This window comes from Eurosta solidaginis, chromosome 5, assembly GCF_040869045.1.
Source record: "Eurosta solidaginis isolate ZX-2024a chromosome 5, ASM4086904v1, whole genome shotgun sequence".
Lineage (NCBI taxonomy): Eukaryota > Metazoa > Arthropoda > Insecta > Diptera > Tephritidae > Eurosta > Eurosta solidaginis.
Window position 1 is genome coordinate 218490217 of NC_090323.1, and position 20517 is coordinate 218510733.

Below are 20517 nucleotides of genomic sequence, written 5' to 3' on the forward strand. Positions count from 1 at the left end.
TTCCTAGGTGAAAATGTTTGAGTTCCCAGCTATCCCTATAGCAATATCATGTCGAATCATGCATCCTTTTTATTTTTCGAACTTTTTCCATAAAAGTCCACATATAAGAGTAAAATCTGTATTTTTATTTTTTGAGTCCGATAGAACTATTTAAACTCGGATTTTTAAAAATAAAAGTCCGGAAATAAAAGTTAAATCCGGACTTTTATTTTTTAAAGTGAAAATAAAAATCCGGCTTGATAACAAAGAAACGGCTTATCCGAATTAAACAAATTTTTTATTTCGAATAAGCCGTTTCTTTGTTATCTAGCAGGACTTTTATTTTGGCCTTAGAAAATAAAAGTCCGGGTTTGACTTTTATTTACGGACTTTTATTCAAAAATTAGGGGGAGTTTAACTAGTTCTATCGGCCTCATGTAATAAAAATCCGAAAATAATTTTTATCTTGATCCAAATATATTAAAAGTCAAAAATTAATAGTTTTGTAAGGAATTATATTATAAAAGGAATAACAGTTTCTGCCCCTGCTTTTGAATAATTTTTTTGGGGTGCTCCTGCTTTGATTAGCCGGAATGGAGTATGAGGGCTTCTAACGTTACACCTATACTATATGAAGTACCATATGACTCACATCAGGTAAAAGTCCACTTAATGTCTTTTCGTCTCAGATGAATGTATATGTGTATATGTATGTATATCTGCTTTTTAACGAACCATAAATATTCTTTTTAAACTCTTTACAGAACGACCACAATCCCGATGTAACTTCCAAATCTGGCTTTACACCATTGCATATTGCTTCCCATTATGGCAATCAAGCTATCGCTACTTTGCTCATACAAAAAGGTTCCGACGTCAATTTCGCCGCTAAGCATAACATCAGTCCATTGCATGTTGCTGCAAAATGGGGTAAAACTAATATGGTATCACTGTTGTTGGAAAAGGGTGCCAACATTGAAGCAAAGACACGTGATGGCTTAACACCTTTACATTGTGCAGCACGTTCCGGACACGAACAAGTTGTTGATATGTTGCTAGAGCGTGGCGCACCGATAAGCGCTAAAACAAAGAATGGTCTAGCACCATTACATATGGCAGCACAAGGTGAACATGTAGATGCAGCACGCATTCTACTTTATCATCGTGCACCAGTTGATGAGGTAACCGTTGACTATTTGACTGCACTTCATGTGGCAGCACATTGTGGACATGTACGTGTTGCCAAATTGTTGCTAGATCGTAATGCTGATGCTAATGCACGTGCTCTGAATGGATTTACACCATTGCATATTGCATGCAAGAAAAATCGTATTAAAGTGGTCGAATTGTTGTTACGCCATGGTGCAAGTATTAGTGCTACAACAGAGAGTGGTTTGACACCGTTACATGTGGCTGCATTCATGGGCTGCATGAATATTGTTATCTATTTGTTGCAACATGATGCGAGTCCCGATGTGCCAACTGTGCGCGGCGAGACACCACTTCATTTGGCTGCGCGTGCTAATCAGGTTGGTATGAAATTTATTTAAGATTACAAATTTGTGAATTATCACATTTATTGAATCATCAGCGTTAATTTGATCTTAAATTTTGCAATCAGTAATTGTCTGTACATACAAACAAATTATAGTGTTAAAACTGCACTTTGTGGTATTGTGCCCTATACAAACCAAAATAGTGTGAACTTCATCGCCAAGTGCTGACGAATCTGTAGAATAAATAGAATTTAAATTATAATAATAATAAAAACAAATAGATTTGTGATGATCATGTGCAGCTCTCGCTTTCTTTTAATCTCGCCCAATCTAATTGGATTATCTATGGTACAAGCGTCGAGCGATGCGCCCTGTTGTTGTTGTTGTTGTTGTTGTAGCGATAAGGACACTCCCCGAATGCCTTGGGTGTTATCCATGTTGATGGTCCTTTGCCGGATGCAGATCCGGTACGTTCTGGTAACAAGCTCCATTAAGGTACTAGGCCGACCATCTCGGGAACGATTTGGTATGACCAAATGAAACCTTCTAGGCCATGCCGCCCTCCCAATCTCACCACCCTTATGGAAATCAATGTAATCGATTAATGGTCTCATACTATAACCCCAAAGCCATAACCATACCATAGCCAACCAATTGGTTTTTGGTTTCTCGCCATATCCATAACCTAAAAATATTTGAGTTGGTGAATTTAATAACTTTTTGCAGATTTTATTCATTGTTTTGGATACGTTATGACTAAGAGACTTATTTTTTGTGGAATAAGTTTGTAATTTTTGCGTTTTCTTCATTTTTATCAAATTTTCACGATTTTTAGGTTAAGGCACCATTAATTGATCACATTGGAGATGGTTATGGATATGGGTATGGTTACGACTATGGCGTTAGGGTTAAGGAAGTTTAATTGGCCCATTAGTCGCCTCTTACGACAGGCATACCTACCGCGGGTATGTTCTAAGCCACCTAACCCGCTGGGGTAGCGATGCGCCCTGTTTAGCTTGATCATACGTTTTTTTCATTTCCATCTATACCCATATGCCCAGGGACTCTAAATAGATATTTATTTATTCCTATCCTGATTTTTTCAAGGGATTGCTAACTCTAACATACTTTAAGATGTTATGCTATGAGAGATTATAACCTTAATTGCTGCTTTGCTGTAAATCTCTGCTTTAATCACGGCTACTACTTCCGCCTGAAACCACTACAGTGATCTGACAGCTTGTACGACTTGTTTATTTCGGGATCAGCGCATTATACCCCAGACCCTACTCTATCCATTAGGTACTTTGGAATCATCGGTATACATGTGTATCGTCTCGTTAAGCGCCCTTGCGCCAAACTTCCACCTCTATTGTGGCTCTAAGAGACACATCGAAGCGCAGGTAGAGTACTAGGTAGACTACTTGTCCGTCCAACATTTTATGACGCTATACTACGTACGGTATGCGCTTAAGCTGCCCCGAGACATTGAGTCTCGTTGCAGTTGTTAACGCTATGTTCTTCACCAGGGGTCTACAGGTGGAATGTGCATAGTGGCATATAGTGAAGCCGTCGGGGTCGATTTCACGGCTCACCCTTTAATTTTTTGAGAAAGGTGCTTTTTTTATGTGGCCGTACACCAAACAAGGACCCCATAGTATAGGACAGGCTTTACAATCGCTGTAAAGATCCAATGAGAGAGAGAGAGAGTGATAGAGTCCACGTACAGGCCAGCATTTTTTACATGCATAAAAGCCGCTGTGCTTTCTTCACGTAGACGTTCCAACACAACTTATTGTTTTGAATGATTCCTTAATATTTGGTATAAGGTTTCTCTTGCAGGGTCGCACCTTCTAGCTTAGGCCTAGGCCAAATCGGTATCTTTTATCTCCTAGCAAACAAGACTATATCCGTTCCCTCATCTAGAGTTCAAATCATTGTACTGTCAAATATGTAACAATATATAATAACGGTTATTAACTGCTATAAATTTTCCTTACCTTACAGACTGATATTATACGCATTTTACTACGCAATGGCGCCCAGGTGGATGCACGTGCTCGTGAACAACAAACTCCATTACATATTGCTTCACGTCTTGGTAATGTTGATATTGTAATGCTCTTATTGCAACATGGCGCTCAAGTCGATGCCACTACAAAGGATATGTATACTGCATTACATATTGCCGCAAAAGAGGGACAGGATGAGGTAAAAGAATTGATAGCGAAAAAGATTGTGGATCACATAGATACGGTTTATTTGATGCAATTATTTTGGATACGCCATCAGGAGTATTTTATTTAGTCTGTTTTTGTTTTTTCTTGTTCTACTTAAATTTATATACATATCTGGTTTTGTTGCTTTTTCGGTACTCAATTTAAATAGTTAGTAGATTAGTTTAAGTTGTTGTTTATATTTGTTAATTGAGTACTTTTGGCGTAAAGTTCTTTTCATTGTTGTTTAATTGTTTGTTTTTTTGTTTTTGTTTGAATGTAGTTTCCAAATACGAGCATTTACGAGAGGGCTAAATTATTTCACAGCGTAATTTTGCACTATAGCATTCTATTTAACATAAGGGGGATTCGCTTTGTCTTGCAAGGTGCATGGATTGCTTGTATCCCACGACGAAATATACAACACTACGAGAGCACGCTACTCACGTTTTTCACCTCGCGAAACCTGACATTATCACCGACTAAATCATCGGCGACCTTATTTACAACATGGACGTCCCAAATGTCGACCATTTTGAACATCCACGTCAAAGGCACTACAGTCGGTAGTGTCTTACACCCCAAAATCTTGGGTGTGAAATTTGATCAGTATCTACATGTTGGTGAGCATGCAGCCGCAATTGTACCGAAAATCCAGAGCCTTAATAAAATCCTCAAATCTCTTTCTGGCAGTACTGGGGGAAAAGATAAAGAAACGCTCATTACCACCTACAAAGCAATTGGCCAGCCGATTGCATGCTACGCGTCCCCGATATGACCGCTAAGCCTAAAGACTACTCACTGGAAGAAGCTACAGGCTACCAAAATACTGCCCTCAGAACCGCCACGTGTTGTCTTTTTATGTCCTCAGAATACCATCTACATAATGAGGTGAGAATACTCATAAGGGAGAGAAATGAAATGCTAACCAAACAGTTTCTGTTGAATAGCCAAAAACCTGGGCATCCCAACAGACATCTGATCGACGAGCCAACACTGTCCAGGGGCTTAAGGAGTCATCTCCGTAAGCATTATGAGGAAATACGGCACCTGAGAGCACAGCCGTATGAAGCCAAAAACACAAGCAGGTCCTCAGTGAACTCCACAAACAGGCGTCGGACCTCTCTGTCGGAAATTGCCCGGTGAATCCTGTACTCAAAGAACAACACCCTAAACTTGCAAAAGAGGAACGCACACTCTCCAGGGAAAAGCGAGTCCCTCTAGCTCAACTTCGATCTGAATACTGTAACAGGTTAAACTCTTACCTATCCAGAATCAACCCCGACATACAAAATGTATGCCCTGCTTGCAATTTGTCCCACATGACACCAACCATCTCTTCAACTGTATTGTGGAATCAACGCCTCTAACACCCCTCTCATTATGGTCCACCCCTATTGAAACAGCAAATTTACTTGGACTCCCGTTAGGGGATATTGATGACAATTTGTGATCGGTCGCACCTATTGGATGGGGCGAAGCACGCTACAACAACAACAAGCACGCCACGTGAAGTTATACCATGCATCAGCAAGAAGCATGAAAAAATTGGCAAATTAAATAAAAAAATTTGACGAAAAAATATGAAAAATAATTGCTCGATCTTTGTGTGAGCGTAAGGAGAGCATTGTGAGTAATAGCGTTGAAACAGGGTTGATTTCTATATACAACAATTCTTTGCACGAAAACATAGTTATATAGGTTTGAGCATAACGTCAATTGCACGGATTTTTTGTGTGTAGTTTGTTGTTGTGACCTTACAAATCGTGCAATCCATGCACCGTTTGCAAGGCAAAGCGATTACCCCTATAATTTTTTAATAATTTTTATTACTCGTTGTTGACATTACAAAAACATTAAATTAATAACCAGTTCAAGCTCAGTGTGAAAGATGCTAGTCAAATTTTCAAAGTCCTACCTTTTAGTAATTTGTTGTTAGTTTGTTCTTTTTACAAAGGCTCAAGGGAATTTTTTCAAAGACTGATGTTTTACTACTTCTTTGCTTGCAATGATGCCAACATACGAGGAACATAAGAGGAACAGTCAAAATTACAAAAACTTAAAGTTAATGCATATGTACTTACATATTTATACATATATTGTCACTGACGTATATTAAACGAATAAATATGTTTCTAAAATTTTTTCAACAACCAAAAAACATTTTGTGCCAATGCATATTAGAATGTTGATTTCCGTGCAATATATGTATTGATTATGAATCAAAATTTTTTTTACAAGTACTTTGGTATGGTGAAAATACGCATTAAAAAAAAAAACAAGATCACCACGGACTATTTAAACAAATAATATAATAGGGGAGTTCTGGATTTTGTGCAAATGATCAAGCATCATTGTATTTGCAAACTGGTGTAGTATTTTTACACGAAAAGCCAAATATTATACGGATACGTCATTGCAAATATGCAACATCAAAAACCGTAGTTTATTTTTTCAATTTTGAATAGCAAATTAACAACAGTCAAAAAAGAAATATGAAAAAATTAAAAAATTAAAACAAAACAAGTAAGGAAGGTTAAGTTCGGGTGTAACCGAACATTACATACTCAGTTGAGAGCTATGGTGACAACATAAGGCAAAATAACCATGTAGGAAAATGAACCGAGGGAAACCCTGGAATGTGTTTGTATGACATGTGTATCAAATGAAAGTCATTAAAGAGTATTTTATGAGGGAGTGGGCCATAGTTCTATAGGTGGACGCCATTTAGGGATATAGCCATAAAGGTGGATCAGGGTTGACTCTAGAATGCGTTTGTACGATATGGGTATCAAATGAAAGGTGTTAATGAGTATTTTAAAAGGGAGTAATCCTTAGTTCCATAGGTGGACGCCGTTTCGAGATATCGCCATAAATGTGGACCAGGGGTGACCCTAGAATTTGTTTGTACAACATGGGTATCAAAAGAAAGGTGTTAATGAGTATTTTAAAAGGGAGTAATCCTTAGTTCCATAGGTGGACGCCATTTCGAGATATCGCCACAAAGGTGGACCAGGGGTGACCCTAGAATTTGTCTGTACAATATGGGCATCAAACGAATGGCGTTAATGAGTATTTTAAAAGGGAGTGGGCCTTAGTTCTATAGGTGGACGCCGTTTCGAAATATCGCCATAAAGGTGGACCAGGGGTGACTCTAGAATGTGTTTGTACGATATGGGTATCAAATGAAAGGTGTTAATGAGTATTTTAAAAGCGAGTAATCCTTAGTTCCGTAGGTGGACGCCGTTTCGAGATATCGGTATAAAGGTGGACCAGGGGTGACCCTAGAATATGTTTGTACAATATGGGTATTAAAAGAAAGGTGTTAATGAGTATTTTAAAAGGGAGTAATCCTTAGTTCCATAGGTGGACGCCGTTTCGAGACATCGCCATAAAGGTGGACCAGGGGTGACCATAGAATTTGTTTGTACAATATGGGCATCAAACGAAAGGTGTTAATGAGTATTTTAAAAGGGAGTGGGCCTTAGTTCTATAGGTGGACGCCGTTTCGAAATATCGCCATAAAGGTGGACCAGGGGTGACTCTAGAATGCGTTTGTATGATATGGGTATCAAATTAAAGGTATTAATTGGGGTTTTAAAAGGGAGTGGTGGTTGTTGTATAGGTGGTCGCATTTTTGAGCTATCGCCATAAAGGTGGACCAGGGGTGACCCTAGAATTTGTTTGTACAATATGGGTATCAAAAGAAAGGTGTTAATGAGTATTTTAAAAGGGAGTAATCCTTAGTTCCATAGGTGGACGCCGTTTCGAGATATCGCCATAAAGGTGGAGCAGGGGTGACCCTAGAATTTGTTTGTACAATATGGGTATCAAAAGAAAGGTGTTAGTGAGTATTTTAAAAGGGAGTAATCCTTAGTTCCATAGGTGGACGCCGTTTAGAGATACCGCCATAAAGGTGGACCAGGGGTGACTATAGAATTCGTTTGTGCAATATGGGTATCAAACGAAAGGTGTTAATGAGTATTTTAAAAGGGAGTAATCCTTAGTTCCATAGGTGGACGCCGTTTTGAGATATCGCCATAAAGGTGGACCAGGGGTGACTCTAGAATGTGTTTGTACGATATGGGTATCAAATTAAAGGTATTAATGAGAGTTTTAAAAGGGAGTGGTGGTAGTTGTGTATGTGAAGGCGTTTTCCAGATATCGACCAAAATGTGGACCAGGGTGACCCAGAACATCATCTGTTGGATACCGCTAATTTATTTATATATGTAATACCTGTCAAGATTTTAAGGGTTTTTTATTTCGCCCTGCAGAACTTTTTCATTTTCTTCTACTTAATATGGTAGGTGTCACAACCATTTTATAAAGTTTTTTCTAAAGTTATATTTCGCGTCAATAAACCAATCCAATTACCTCACCATGTTTCATCCCTTTTTTCGTATTTGGTATAGAATTGTGGCATTTTTTTCATTTTTCGTAATTTTCGATATCGAAAAAGTGGGCGTGGTCATTGTCGGATTTCGTTCATTTTTCATACCAAGATAAAGTGAGTTCAAGTAAGTACGTGAACTAAGTTCATTAAAGATATGTCGATTTTTGCTCAAGTTATCGTGTTAACGGCCATGCTGAAGGACAGACGAACGACTGTGTATAAAAACTGGGCGTGGCATCAACCGATTTCGCCCGTTTTCACGGAAAACAGTTAACATCATAAAATCTATGCCCTACCAAATTTCAAAAGGATTGGTTAATTGTTGTTCGACTTATGGCCTTACAAGTATCCTAGACAAATTAAATGAAAAAGGGCGGAGCCACGCCCATTTTGAAATTTTCTTTCATTTTTGTATTTTGTTGCACCATATCATTACTGGAGTTGAATGTTGACATAATTTACTTATATACTGTAAAGAAATTAAATTTTTCGTTAAAATTTTACTTTAAAATTTTTTTTTTTAAAAGTGGGCGTGGTGCTTCTCCGATTTTGCTAAGTTTTATTAGGCGTACATATAGTAATAGGAGTAACGTCCCTGCCAAATTTAATCATGATATCTTCAACGACTGACAAATTACAGCCTGCAAAAGTTTTAAATTACCTTCTTTTAAAAGTGGGCGGTGCCACGCCCATTGTCCAAAATTTTGCTAATTTTCTATTCTGCATCATAAATTCAACTCATTTACCAAGTTTCGTCGCTTTATCTGTATTTGGTAATGAATTATCGCACTTTTTCGGTTTTTCGAAATTTTCGATATCGAAAAAGTGGGCGTGGTTATAGTCCGATATCGTTCATTTTAAATAGCGATCTGAGATGAGTACTCAGGAACCTGCATACCAAATTTCATCAAGATACCTCAAAATTTACTCAAGTTATCGTGTTAACGGACGGACGGACGGACGGACATGGCTCAATCAAATTTTTTTTCGATCCTGATTATTTTGATATATGGAAGTCTATATCTATCTCGATTCCTTTATATATGTACAACCAACCGTTATCCAATCAAACTTAATATACTCTGTGAGCTCTGCTCAACTGAGTATAAAAAGTGGTTCACGATCCGTAGCTTTCATTTGCTATAGCAACATTTCCAATACCAAATACACAAAATTCAGAAGTCCCTTAATTTTTTATTGAAATATAAAAAAAAAAAAATTTTCAGTCTAAAGCATGATACAAATAAAGAGAGGTGGTTCTACTCTTCTTCTCCGCCGTTGCCGCCATTTCAAACAAACTGTGTTTTGCTATTTCCCATGACGCAATAAAACCAGACAGGTGAAGTTAGTAGTACAGCAACAAACATTTTACGGCCCTCATAATCCGGTAATGAGTTTTGAAGTACTAGCAAGGGGAAATTTGTGGTACTATGTATGTTGTTACTTTTTATTATCTTTGTAAAGTAAAGTGCGGAAAAAAGCCAAACTCGATATATCTCCACATTGCAAACGAGTACACGAAAGAAAGGAAAATATAGAACAGAGGAAATGGGGGGAAAGGGTAGAGGAAGCTGGAGGGAAGTCGAAAATGTAAAAAGAACAATATGAAAATTCAGAGTGAGAGTAAAAGTATAAATAAAGATTTGAGGCTAAGTAGTAAAAAGAGGTTAACAAGATTATTAAAAATAAGAATAAGATTGAGAGTAATAGTGAGAGTTCGACTTGGATAAGAACAAGAGCGGGAAGAGTAAGGGGAAAAGTGGGCAGATTTACGGAAAAATGAAAGGGGTAGATAAATCGAATGAGCCGATTAAGGGAAACTAGAAAATGAAGAGGAAAAAGAGAGAATAAGAGAGGAAAATGGTTAGGCATAGGAGAGACAGGTGAAGATATAGAGAAAGTTAGAACAACGTTTGTCGGGTTTGATCATACGGCTGGGAGTATTTCATAGTTTTGTCTCAACGTTTCCAAGATTAGCCCGAGCTGTTTAAATACAAAGTTTTGATAAGCCAAATTTTTTCTTATTGGTCATCAGGTAAATCTGTAAAATCTTATATGTTGAAGCATCGTTGCTGTAAAACTTTTTCCGCTTTACTATATTTTCACACCAGCCACCTCTTTCTGCTCATTGAGCCTAACTTAGCGCTTGGTTTACATAGATAAATGTTAGGCATTGGCACCGTATACCGTCAATCGCAAGTTCTCGTATTACAAGCCTCGCAGATACTCATGTTTATGTTTCAGATCGTCAATTATCTGTTTGATATCAGCAGTATGTTTCCATATTCCTTAGTTGTGGACAATGTGATACTCTGAACATCCAGCCATTCAGTTACGTTGACTAAAACTTTTTCATTTTCCTTCAGGAATAACAGACCGCATGCATTATTTTCCTACACTTTACTACATATTTCAGAAAGGTATTAATGCAGTATTTGTTTATGATATTGAAAAAATCATTGCTGTAGATAAGTCAAGAAGCAACACCTAAAGGGCCAGTTAAACTTCTTTAACCCTAACGCCATAGTGGTAACCATACCCATATTCATAACCATCTTCATTGTGATCGATTAATGATGCCATAACCTTAAACAGCTGACATTTTCATAAAAATGAGAAAAACGCAATAAATTACAAACATATTCCACAAACAATAAGTCTCTTAGTCAAAACGTATTCAAAACAATAAATAAAATATACAAAAAGTTAATAAATTCACCAACTCAAATATTTTTCGGTTATGGATATGGCGAAAAACCAAAAACCAATTGGTTGGCTATGCTATGGTTATGTCTTTAGCGTTATGGTATGACACCATTAATCGATTACATTGATTTCCATAAGGTTGGTTCGACCAGCTGTTTTATCTGGTTATGAATAAACCACCATTAATTGGCCCTTAAATCTATGAGGGCGAGTATTGTCAAATGCGATTTCATTTGCTAATATTGACTTCAGCTGTCTGATGTTATTGCGTCATAGTATTTATTCCCTTTTAAAACAGCGCGACGATATCCTTTAAAAATGAACGTCCCAAAATTACATTTTTGTTTGCAGCTCTACTTGTCTCATTCTTTAATTTCTTTGGTATATTTTTCGTTCTTTAACAAGCTGTCCTGAACCTGAACTGGACCTGAACCTGAACATACAAGAACTGCATCTGCTGATAAATATGTCGCTTGCTCGTTTGTAATAGGTGCTGCCAACTTTGCCCCACCGTAAACATATATCTGCTAGGACAGGCAGCTTGTTACTGATGTTAAAGATTAGCCCAACTATGCAGCTGAGTCTTAGGCGCTTACGTTTGCGTAAATCGCGCTGTATTTGAACAGAGCCTTCCTCTCACTAAGTCGCCCTGCGTAATAACGGTGGCCTTGTTCCATCAAAGATTGCTGCTGCTACGAAGTGATTAATAACTTAAAGCGTGATAACACAGATACTCTGTTTTTCTGCTGCAATTCCGGTTGTTCATAGGAAGATGAACGGAGCGGCGAAGCCTGCGTCCAGCAAGCAAATGGGCAGATTATATGTATGTTGTACCTAGAGCGAAAAGAAGGCGTAGTCGCAATGCTCGAAACTGCTTAGCAATGGTTTGCAGGGTGGTTTTCTTACTTAAGAGGTCAGAGTTTAAGGAGCACTATCCACTTTGAGGAATATACAGATTTTGCTTTACTTATTGTATGCGGCTTTTTAGTTGTATTTAAATTAGTGCACACTTTTCAACAGCTCTGTAGATATTTATCGTTTAAATATTGATAGTTAAATAAAAAAAAACCCATAAAAAATTCAAATTTCCAAAACATAATTTTGTTGAGGTGGCAATGCCAATTGAGAATTTGAAAAATTGTGTCTCTGACAACTAACACTGTTTATGTCAAATAGTTAGTTGTATTCCTAGATAGAATTGAACATCTAGTTGACAATCGCAAAAGTTAAAACTAATACCATAGCCTTGCAGAAGCACAACTTATCGCTGCTAGTCGGAGCATAGGGCGGAGACGAACGCTCTCCAGCGACTTCTATCAGTCGCTAAACGTCTTATTTCATTCCAGGTTGCGGTGAAAGAGCTCTCATTGAGAATCGTACGCATCCAAGTTTGTCGAGGGCGCCCCCTGCGCCGGCTTCCCTGTGAATTCCATTGGAAGGCCATTTTGGCAACGTTGTCATCTTCTCTGCGGAGAGTGTGACCGATCCAACCCCACTTACGTTTTTTAATTTCAGTGTAGATTGGGGTGTTGTTCGTGAGTGACAGTAGATCGGCGTTGCTTATTGTTCTTGGCCAGAAGATACGGCAGACTATTCTCAGACACTTGTTTATAAACGTTTGCAGTCGTCGGTTAATGCGGTCGGAGACAAGCCAGGTTTCGGACCCGTATAACAGAACTGATTTCACGCTGGTGTTAAAAATCCTCAGTTTTGTTTTCATCGACAATATGCGAGAGCGCCATACTCGGCCTAACCTGTGGAATGCAGTTCGTGCCTTGCAGATCCTTGCAAATATATCCGATTCTGCGCCGCCATCTTTAGTAATTTGGTAGCAGAATTCTTCTACATCCTCAATGACGGTAGTGCTGCCATTTGATACAAGTTGGAGAGGAGATATGTTCATTGTTTGCAGTCTCATTAGCTTAGTTTTTGCGTAGTTAATTTTCAAACCGACTGCGCGGGCGTTGATTTCGAGTCGCTGGAGTTTTGCGGTAACAGCAGCTAGTGTATGAGTAGTGAAGACGATATCATCAGCGTAGTCTAAATCACTTAGTTTCTGATTCAGCCTCCATTGTAACCCATCTGGAGCTTCTGCGTTTGTGCGCTTCAGGACATCGTCCAGCACTACTATGAAAAGCAGCGGTGATAGGACGCACCCTTGTCGTACGCCTTTGTCTATGCTAAATTTGTTGCTGTTTTTTCCTTTGAAGCGTACACTGATCATTGCATCTTTGTAGAGGGCCTTAATCATGTCGACGACTTTCCCTGGGACCCCGCAGTTTTGTAGCGCACTCCATATCGCGTCACGGAAGATTGTGTCAAACGCACGCTCAAAGTCAACGAAGAGAAGATATAGTGGCGATCTCCATTCATTAGACTGTTCTATGATTATTCGTAGGGTATTGATGTGGTCTACGGAAGATCGATTTGGTATAAAGCCGTTCTGTTTTTTACGCAATTGTGCGTTGAGCGTGGGCGATATTCTTGCCAGTATGATGAATGCTAGAACCTTGTGGATTGAGTTAAGCAATGTAATGCCGCGCCAGTTTTTGCATTGGCTGAGATCGCCTTTTTTTGGGATAGTGATTATAACCCATTCTTTCCATTCACCAGGAATTGTGGATCCTATCCACGTTGACTGTATAATAGGATGTAGGGTACGGGCAGTGACGTCTGCACCATACTTGAGAAGTTCTGCTGTAAGGTCATCGGGACCGGGAGATTTATTGTTTTTCAATTTGGTTATCGCCTCTATTATCTCTTCGTATGACGGCGGATCTGTTGGAATATTTCTGTTGGGGTTTCTTCTCTGCATTATTCGTGAGTTTGACGCCACTTTCTCGCCGGGGGCGTTGTCCTTAAAGAACTCCTACCATCGGTTCAGTTGGTCTTCATCTGAGGTTAAAATGGTGCCATTTTCTGCTTTGATGGGGGGCACGTTGGGCTTTGAGTTTGTTAGCTTCTTAATGGCAGTGTACACGCCGCGTAGGTTATTGCTGTTTGCTGCTATTTCTGCTTCGTTTGCTATGCTATGCTATGCTTATGTCAAATACGTCAAATTGAAATTAACTTGTTTTCTTGTATCATGTTTCAGCCATTGTTTTTGTGTTGTTGTTGTTGTTGTAGCATTGCTTCGCCCCACCTAACAGCCACGACCGATCACAAATTGTCATCAATATCCTCTAACGGGAGTCCAAGGAAACTTGCTGTTTTAACAGGGGTGGACCATAAGGAAAGGGGTGTTAGCGGCGTTGGTTCCACATTACAATTAAAGAGATGGTTGTTGTCATGTGGGGACACATTGCAAGCGGGGCATACATTTTGTATGTCGGGGTTGATTCTGGATAGGTAAGAGTTTAACCTGTTACAGTATCCAGAACGAAGTTGAGCAAGAGTGACACGCGTTTCTCTGGGGAGTATGCGTTCCTCTTCCATGAGTTTTGGATACATTTCTTTGAGTACTGGATTCACCGGGCAATTCCCGGCATAAAGGTCTGACGCCTGTTTTTGGAGTTCACCAAGGACCTGCTTGTGTTTTTTCGCTTCATACGGCTGGGTTCTCAGGTGCCGTATTTCCTCAAAATGCTTACGGAGATGACTCCTTAAGCCCATAGGCGGTGCTGGTTCATCAATCAGATGTCTGTTGGGATGCTCAGGTTTCTGGGTATTCAACAGGAAATGTTTGGTCAGTATCTCATTTCTCTCCCTGATGGGGAGTATTCTCGCCTCATTATGCAGATGGTGTTCTGGGTACATAAGAAGACAGCCCGTGGCAATTCTGAGAGCAGTATTTTTGCAGGCCTGTAGCTTCTTCCAGTGGGTAATTTTTAGGCTTGGCGACCATACGGGTGACGCGTAGCTCGTAATCGGCTTGCTAATTGCTTTGTATGTTGGCATGAGCGTTTCTTTATCTTTTCCCCAGGTACTGCCAGTGAGGGATTTGAGGATTTTGTTACGGCTCTGAATTCTCGGAACAATTGCGGCTGCGTGCAAAATGTAGATCCTGATTAAACGTCACACCCAAGATTTTGGGGTGTAGGACAGTTGGTAGCGTAGTGCCATCGACGTGGATGTTCAAAATGATCGACATTTGGGACGTCCATGTTGTAAATAAGGTCGCGGAAGATTTAGTCGGTGATAATGCCAGGTTTCGCGAGGCAAAAAAACTGGAGAGATCAGGGCGGTAGCCGTTTATTTTATTACATAGCTCAACGATCTTTGGGCCAGGGCTTGTGGCCATTATTGTGCAGTAATCAGCGTAGGAAACGATTGTGACTCCTTCCGGTGGAGAAGGTAGCTTAGATATGTAGAAATTAAACAAAAGTGGGGATAGGACACCACCCTGTGGCACCCCTTGTTTAATTCTCATTGGTTTTGATGTTCCGTTTCTAAATTGCACCGATGCCTGCCGACCACCCAGATAATTTGCGGTCCACCTTTTAAGACATGGGGGAAGGGTAGACCCTTCCAGGTCTTGCAGTAACGAGCCATGGTTGACCGTATCAAAAGTTTTTGATAGGTCTAGCGCTACGAGTACTGTTCTATGGTGGGGGTATTGATTTAAACCGCAATTTATCTGGGTGCTAATGGCATTTAGCGCAGTGGTAGTGCTATGGAGTTTTCTTAAGCCATGCTGATGAGGGGCTAGCTGCAAATTTGCTTGGAAATAAGGGAGCAAAATGGCTTCAAGCGTCTTTGCTACTGGCGATAGGAGAGATATCGGACGATACGGCTCTCCTATGTTGGCTGGTTTCCCAGGCTTTAGTAGCGGGACCACATTGGCCATTTTCCATTTCTCGGGTATGACAAAGGTGGAAAGAGACAGGCCATTGTTTTTTTCTTTTATGCTTGTTTTTCACTAGGTCAAATTTTACCAAAAACTTAGACATATTAATAAAAACGTCTTGTCATACAACGTCAAATGCTTTTGCCGTTTGATTTGACTACAAAGTGGCACTTAATTGATCCATAAGTGAAAACTACAATTGCCCAACCGTTTGTCAATTTTGACATTAAAATTTCTTTTGCTTACATGTTGGCAATTTATTTTCATTTGCAAACTGGCAATAACGCCACAGTGTGCGAAAAAACTGGAAATAATGAAACGGGTTGCAGAATATGTAACTGACCACAAAATTTTAGCGTAGGGCTTCACCACGCACTGCTTTAACGACTTCGAATCAGTAATGTGACATAATGCAAACACTTTTGACCTTCAATTGACCAGCGTGTCAGCTTTCAGGCAGTTTTTGATGTCAGTCATTTTGACCTAATAACAACGGGCATTAAATTTAAAATCTCACTTTACTTTTTTTGTCAAAAATAAAAATTAATATTGTTAAATTATCTTTTTAGATAAAATTTCAATTCAGAAGTTTTCATTTTTTCACCAGATAAAAGAATTTTTTTTGACCCTCACAAAAAAAAAAAAAAAAAAAAAAAAAAAAAAAAAAATAAAAATTGTGCTGAAAGAAAATAAAACTAAAGTTTGATTTGACAAAAGTCCAATTTTTTTGTACTTTATTTAAAGCAATAAATAACCGTTACTGTTCGTTGATTTCACACTATGTAACAAAAAATATTATGATTTTTGTTAATTTGTTAAAATAACTTTGTTTAAAATACGTTGTATTTTGTTTTCAAATATTTATTCTTGAATAAATTATGAAACTACAAAATTTCAGTTAGTTTTATTGTTTCTCTTTTTTAAACACCATATCACAGTGAGGAAATTTTGCTGAAATTTGTTTCAACACTTTTTTATATAATTAAAATACAATATGCATTAGACCGTATGAAAGAAAACCAAAATTTCGACATGAACTGCTTAACATGAAGTATGTATATTTGATAGGAAACTTCGACAATTTTTCGAAATTTTGCTTTATATTTATAAATCAAGTGATTCAATAATCAAATTATTAGTTTTAAATAAATATCTAGATTCGAATGATCAATAATCATAAAATTAATATTTAAAAATAATCAAATTGAGAATTGTCATACATAGCACGAAGTCATCAAACATTTGACTATAATCATAAGCCTAAAGACATTCAAAAAGTGTGGATTAATCAAATAATTTTGCAAAATATTGATTTTTAGTAAAAATTAGGTAATGAAGAATCATCGCATAATTCAAAAACAAAAATAATCATCAATTTCAAATTTAATAATGATATAAATAGAATTGAGTAATCCAAATCAAATTTTAAACCATATGCCATCAAATAACTAAAAATAATAAAATAATTAAAAATAGTCATTTATTTCAAAGTGGTTTTATAAGTAAAATTAATCATATTGTGACGAATATTAACATCACTATGCTGTTAGTAAACAATCACAACAACAAAAATAGCTAGCACCCTAACTCATGTACACATTAAAGAAAGCGGCCACAGTTATGTACAAGGCAACGAAGAATATTCCATACAAATAACGAGTAGGTTAAAGCAGAGAGATTATTTCACATACATATGTATATGTAGCTGGCAGCTAAGAGCAGAAGTCGTTACTCACACATACACACACACAGATTGCATGTTCATGAAAAGTCTAGACCTTAGGAGAAATATGCGAACGAGGCAACAGAGGGTATAAAAACAGCACAAGCTGAGGAATAACTAATCAGTTTGATTTAAACACGCTACTAGTGAAGTATAATTGTGAAGTGCTACTCCCAAAGTAATCTAAACAAAAACCATTTGGCAATACTGAATATTGGAGTTATTTACTCAACAGTTCAGCGATTCGAACGTTAGCAGAAGGAGTATAATTATCAGGAATTTCCCAAAATTCGTTACAATATATTTCAAATCTTAGACTCAAACATAAAATAATTAACTGTAACCGTAATTGAGCTAGAAGTGAACGCGACAAGAGGAGTGTGTGAACGCTGCCGCGAGTTGAAAGAAGAAACGAGACGTCTTTACTAGAAGCAAAAGCAGAGGCACAAAGGCGTATGTGCGAGCAGCTTGAGCTGCTAGCCATCAGAAAAAACGCACAAAAATTTTACGGCGACAAACAAAAGGTTTTAATCCAGCGGCAAACTCCTGTAATAACGAAAACTGGACTCTGATAACCGATGCCCAGAGAACGCTTCGATTATGGTTAGATTATTCTCTGCGATTAAAGATTTAGGGACTCCGAGCCCGCAATCGATGATTAAGGATTTAATGTTCCGCCACGGGAAGATGACGGAAGACGAAACGCAATTACCATATTAAAAAAGAATAGGAAGACCGTCGGCGGTGATGGATTGCCTGCCGAGCTATTAAAATACGACGACGAGGAGTTGTTAAGACGCATGCACCAAGCTCTATGCATATAATGTGCTTGTCCAACTATTGGAATCAAATTGTTCTTTGCCAGTTATCGCTGAATTAACATGCGTAGTATCGCATATAGTTAAGGTGGTGTCAAGCGTTTTATGCATAAGATTGAAGCCCACGGTGTATCGGCTGATTGAACCCTGTCAGTGGGGCCTCACACTTGATAAATATGCCATTGACTGGGTTTTCACTATACGCCAAATTTTGGAAAAAACAGCGAAAAAATAATTAACACGCATCCCTTCTGCGTCAGTTTTAAAGTCGGCTTGGACATCACGAAAAGGAGCTGCCCATATGCCGCTATGTCTGAATTTCGAAAAATTAACGGACCTCTAGGCGTTGGCGACGGCGAGCACCGAAGAAGCTGCAATTATGAGCTGTACGAGCTTTACGTAGACATCAAATATGTAGTCTAGCGAATTAAAACACAGCGGCCACGCCATGTGCCATGCTTTGCGAATGAATGATGATGCTTCGGCAAAAAAAAGTATTCTTATCGGAACCCGCCTATTGAAGCGGAGGAAAAGGGAGCAGGGGGGACCAAGTTTAAATTTTCTTGGCGTTACCAATTGACACCAGTGTGCCTAACGAAGAAGCACTGCTAGAAACAACAACAAGCGACTGACGCAAAAAAAAAAATACATTAAAAATGATTAAATAATGAAAAATATATTTATTAATTTTAAAAGGTTAATAATTGAAATAATTAATAATAATCGAACATTTAAAAACAATTTAATGTTCTAAATAATAAAATACTAAAAAATAATCATGAATTAAAAAAACGAAGAATCATTCAACAATAATCATTAACTTAAAACAAAACAACTAAATAATTGAAATAATCAAATAACTAAAAAAAATTGAGCTCGAATCGAACCTTGAATCATATATCAATAGGCCGATAAAAACAAAAACAATTGTTAAAAATAATAAAATTAAGTACAAAAAAAAAACAAATAAATATTGATCAGGTAGCTAGAAATAATCATAAATTGAATGATTTAATTAATTAATATTTATTGCATGCCTTAAAAATTAATAATCATAAACTAAAAAAAAAAACACAAAACAATTAAATATTTAACAAATAATATTAAAGAAAATCTTAGCAAGACCTGCCCCAGGGTAACCACAATTTATTTTATAAATTTTCCTATTTTAATTATTGTTTTTTTTTACTTATTACTCCAAAAACAAAATTCAATTTTTCAATTATAGAAAAAAAAAAAAAAAAATAACAATAAATATCATTGTAAAAAAATTATTGTTCTGGCCTTGAGCTCGAATCGAACCTTGAATCTTTATCAATAGGCCGATAAAAACAAAAACAATTGTTACAAATTTTCCTTCGAAAATCTATCATATTACATAATGAACGACGAACTTTTATTTATTTTTTGTTACGGTCTAATGAAGACATGTTTTTAATTAAAACAAAAACACACAATTTTACCTTAATTAGGTTGCTGCTGTTTTAATTGAGAATGGCGCCGCTTTGGATGCTGCTACAAAAAAAGGCTTTACACCTTTACATTTAACCGCCAAATATGGTCACATTAAAGTTGCTCAATTGTTGTTGCAAAAGGAGGCTGATGTCGATGCACAAGGCAAGAATGGCGTCACACCATTGCATGTGGCATGTCATTATGATAACCAAAAAGTTGCTCTGTTATTGTTGGAAAAAGGCGCTAGTCCACATGCAATCGCCAAAAATGGCCATACACCATTACACATTGCTGCACGTAAAAATCAAATGGATATCGCTACAACATTATTGGAATATGGTGCACAGGCTAATGCTGAGAGTAAGGCTGGATTCACACCATTGCATTTGAGTTGCCAGGTCAGTGCTTGTTTTCATTTTAAAAATTAGGTTTGAAATATTTATATGGAAAAGGAAAGCGTGGTTACTATAAATAACTCACCAATAGCATAAGACTAGTTAAAATCTGAAATCCGTAACTAGTTGGAGCAACGGTGTGATACTGCACTTCCCTGTAATGTCAGCCTTGTGCACTCTTACTGTAACTTTTTTTTTGTGTCAAAGGGAAATTTATTCTTAACCTATCGAAATATTGCCAAAAATGCACTAAAGGCGCAAATCAGGCTCGACACATTAGATGTCAATGCCTTTATGGCAGCCTGGTTGTTGACAAAGTTTTGTGCCACAAAGGGTTTTCAATCAGCGCATGCACTAAAGGCGCAAATCAGGCTCGACACATTAGATGTCAATGCCTTTATGGCAGCCTGGTTGTTGACAAAGTTTTGTGCCACAAAGGGTTTTCAATCAGCGCATGTGACGCAATTCTACTAGCGCTATGAATGTCTTCATTTACTTCTTGTTACGTGGTAGTGATGGCTCCTTAAACCTTACGAATAATATATTA

General features: G+C 37.8%; 1 protein-coding gene across 13 annotated transcripts in view; it reads left to right on the forward strand.

The window, feature by feature from the left end:
- Ank2 (Ankyrin 2) overlaps positions 1–20517 on the forward strand; it is a 278001-nt gene that overhangs the window by 66599 nt on the left and 190885 nt on the right. For 12 of the 13 annotated variants that reach the window (XM_067788345.1, XM_067788347.1, XM_067788340.1 and 9 more), the window contains 3 exons: positions 744–1508; positions 3483–3686; positions 19593–19973. In XM_067788345.1, coding sequence (XP_067644446.1) covers positions 744–1508; positions 3483–3686; positions 19593–19973 — 1350 coding nt within the window. Of the gene's footprint in view, positions 1–743; positions 1509–3482; positions 19974–20517 lie in introns of those variants that run through there. The other variant, XM_067788353.1, reaches the window with a different exon arrangement.